Below are 3938 nucleotides of genomic sequence, written 5' to 3' on the forward strand. Positions count from 1 at the left end.
CGTGGAGGGATGGTCCGCCCCAAGCTTCGTCTTGCTCGTCTCCATCACCTGCACCTCAAGCCCCTCCGCCTCGTCCCATCGGCCCTGGTTCCTATATGTAGACGCCAGGTTGGCCATGCTGGTCAGCGTGGAGGGATGGTCCGCCCCAAGCTTCATCTTGTTAGTCTCCGTTGCATGCGAAAAGCAGCTCTCGGCTTCACTGTACCACCCATCCTCATACGTACACAGGCCAAACTTCCATGCAAGGCTCGTTTCTTGTTCACCCGCCTCTCCTGAAAAGCAGAATGGCAAGATACGACGCGTATGCGGTAAGTATAGCCTCCATACATTTCTGCTCTCGTGATCCCCAGCCGGAAACACGGCATCTAACCTTGTAACTGCCTTGTGCATCCATAAGATAAAGGTTTTTTCTCGCTTTAGCCAGTTCCGCATCGCAAGATGCACAAGCCGGTGCATATCGAGGAATGCCGTCGCCGGCTGTCGGCTGACAAATGCGTACGCCGTTAATGTTCCCAGGGCATCAGCCTCCTCTTTGCGTGACTTCCCAGGCGGCAAAAGAGATCGCGGGATATCCTTGGGATCAAAGCAGGACATGAGTGACAAGTACTCAACGGCCACAGGATCCGACCGCCGGATCTGTGTGAATGAAATGAGCCAGGTCGTGGCCACAGGGTCTTTGACCGTTCCGTAGCTCCCTTCGTCCCCAAACTCCTCGCTCAAAAGCTTGACTACATCTTCCTCCTGTTCGTTGAGTAGATCGAGATACATCTCGAAAGAAGACTCATTCGCGTCAATATATGCAGCTGCCTGGACAATCGCCAGTGGCAAGTGGCAAAGTGCCTTAATCAATGCTTGGCCTTCTTTATGCCTCTCTGGCACTTCTTGGTTGAGTCGGCCAAATAGGAGTTGAAGGGCAGTGTTGTCGTCCATTTGCGTAACTTCTTCTCGAAGCCCGTCCGGCGACAGTCTAAGAGCAAGTTTTTTGTTCCGCGTCGTGAAAACCACGCAGCCCTGGTTGCTTCGCGGTACATATTCGAGTAGGCCCCGCAGTCCATCCTGGCTCCCAGTGCTTGGGATCCACGCGTCAAAATCATCGGCATTGTCGTAGATCAACAACCATCGACCGGCCGACTCCTGGCTGAGGTGGCGCTGTACGAGTTGTTTTACATCAGATTTGTCGTCTGTCACAGCTATTCCCAGCTGTTCTGCAGCATCGATGTATGCTTGTCGCAGCCGGGCGGCGTTGTTCGTGGGTATCCAGATAACAGAGCATTGAGGGTATTTCGCTCGTGTCCGATATGCTAGCTCGAGGGCCACCTGCGTCTTCCCTACCCCTCCTAGCCCAAACAGTGAGATTTTCGACGGCCGTTCTTTAGCAATTAGCGCCGCTTCTAGCTTGTCAAGCAGCGAGGCGCGCCCAACGAAGCGTAAGTTTTTTTGGAAAGGAACCGTCCAGCAAGGTTCACGTGAATCTATGGATATATTAGTAGAAAAGGCTCAACTAGAGTAACATAACGCACTTGTCTGTTGGCTCATTAGACGAATGGAGTATTCCTAGGCGTTGTAAGCTTGAGCTCAATAGCGATATAGGAGATCATCTTACGCGAATGACAGAAGCAAACGCGGTGGGAGTCTCGTCTATCCCAAAGTTTGCATTAGTAAATATGCTCCCTCTTTTGTATTGCTAAGAAAAGTCCTCAATATACACACTCTGCTTCTGTTTTAGATTTAAGACGCAGTCTCGCACGCGCGTGATCTGAGCTGTGTGATCAAGGTAGCTCTCCGTCGCTGCCTCCATGGTTCCCTGTTGGTCAAATTCCTCCAGGCCGACGCCTTCAAGACCATGATCAACATTGAAACGAAAGTAGCGCTTAAGGTCGTAATGCTGCCTCCACCTTGCTATGAAGCGCGCTTCTGTCTGTTCGGTTTCAGTCACCATTCCGACCAGGGTCTTAGACAAAAGTTTGACCATGTTATCCTCGATGGCCTTTTTTCCCGGATGGCCTGTCCCTACTGATAGAAAGCATTTGACCTGCGGCATCAGCTCCGCTGTATCAGCGCACCATATATCTGACGCCTCTCGCTCGACTTGCTCGACGGGGTTGTTTGCTCCGAGGGCGCCGTCGACGAATTGGCGAGCGCCGATGCGCACAGGGTCAAAGAAGCGGGTAGCGGCTGAAGTCGCCAGAGCAGCGTCAAGGATGGTTGCTTCAATGCTTGTCTTGCCTGGCAAATCATAGCTTCTAAGTCTCGTAATATCGCTAGTTTCCTTCGCAGCAGCGCATACGAACCTATTTGGCGTTAGTGTATGGAATACCTTGTCATAATGTATGTACAGTACATACACCCGGCAGCCCCGAGATTGCCCATCGTTGAAACGGTCCTGGGGGGAAGCCCCACTTTGATTAATCGCTTGTTCCACTGCGGATCGGAGCTTCTTCGAGTCAAACTGTGCCTTGACATTTCCCCCGAGAGAGACAGGCAGCCAGCTCGATTTCTTATCAAACACCCTCTTCATTAGATCGATGTACGTCGAAATGCACTCGTCGACGTCCATTTCAAGTCGCCCAAGCATGATTGCAATGAGGCTAGTAGGTTAGCGTCGAACGATGGTTGGCGACGGCCTCAACTTACCCACCGGTACTGGTGCCCCCGACCAAGTCGAAAACTTCGCAGGGTTTCGCAGAGGGAAGGTCAGACTTCTTGCGTTCATGGTTAAGCCGTGCCATGATGCCTTTCAGGATAAAGAGTGTTGACAGGCCACGGACACCACCGCCGTCGAGCGACAACAGGCAAAGCCCTTCGCTGTCAACAGGGTTTGGCTCTCTAGTTGTAGTGTACTCCATCGCTACACCGACTTACTGTATATTCGTTAGATAGGAAGTATCCGAGGGGAGAAAAGTGAATTGGAGAGATATAGTCGAAGTGACATGACAGGGAGGCAGATCAGCTCAACGGGAAGGCGGGGAAGGATCGTGGGCGATCGAGGCCCAATCGTTTGGAGCGCGGCGCAGACGTGACCCCGCCTAAGCTGGGCCTGTGCCAATGGCCTTTAGGCTTGGTAACTTAGTGAGGCGGCAAGTCGTCGGGCGCTAAGTACATTGATCGTTTGTCAAGCCAAGTCTTGGCTGCCATGGAACGAGTGTCTTACTGTTCTCTGCCCTGTGGTACCACCTCCGAGATGTCCACCAGCTGTTCGGTACCTGACACAGACGCCGTGGTTGGGCCATGGCTGGAACGGAACAACTTGGCTCCTCAAGTAGAGGTATATAGTGCGTTGCGGCTTTAATTAAGACTGTGTGGGGCCGACGTTTCAATTCCAGAGCTCTTTAAAAAGTGGAAGGCCGTTTTGCCCATGGCTGTATGGAGGATGTGTGTGTTCTCTTTTCTATGTTGGACAAACACACACAAGTTATCAAGTTATCAAGGTACTCACTTGGGACGATAAAAGTAATCGCAAAGTTGACAGTGCGGCAGCGAAGATTCGCAGTGACGCACTGGCGGAGTACTCTGCCACTCGATGGCGAGATGCCCACGCGATCACCAACCTCGCAATGCAGAACTACTCAGAATTGCGCACATCTCAGTCTGCAATATACAGAGCTCAGAAGACTCTGGAGGGATTTATGCACGTTTGCCTTCCGTGTCTTGGTTGGCGTAGCACATATTCACGGGTAGTGTTGAGCAACGAGCCATACACTGAGTGCATGCGCAGAAACGATAGACATATTTGTCTGATGAGTGTGCTTACTGCAATCACTACCTACCTTTTTGTTGCTGCTGGGTTGTATTTTGCTTATACTTACCGCTATCTGGTGCTATAGCCCTGCTGGGGCATCAAGTCTATGGTAAAGCAAATCAACATAGCCATAATCAGATAATTAGCCAGCCTGCCGGCATTCAATACACACTAAAGAAGAATGTCTGTACCGTAAAAC

General features: G+C 51.5%; 1 protein-coding gene across 1 annotated transcript; it reads right to left on the bottom strand.

Moving 5' to 3' along the window:
- Positions 1 to 91: 91 nt before the first annotated feature.
- Positions 92 to 2846, bottom strand: BBA_10071 (protein kinase subdomain-containing protein; the record flags this gene model as incomplete). Its single annotated transcript, XM_008605168.1, has 7 exons — positions 92 to 150; positions 225 to 1472; positions 1521 to 1554; positions 1604 to 1638; positions 1711 to 2291; positions 2346 to 2588; positions 2635 to 2846. The coding sequence occupies 7 exons, from the start codon at positions 2844 to 2846 to the stop codon at positions 92 to 94; spliced, it is 2412 nt and encodes an 803-aa protein (XP_008603390.1).
- Between the last annotated feature and the right edge of the window lie 1092 nt (positions 2847 to 3938).

The sequence above is a fragment of the Beauveria bassiana genome (assembly GCF_000280675.1).
Source record: "Beauveria bassiana ARSEF 2860 unplaced genomic scaffold BBA_S00085, whole genome shotgun sequence".
NCBI lineage: Eukaryota > Fungi > Ascomycota > Sordariomycetes > Hypocreales > Cordycipitaceae > Beauveria > Beauveria bassiana.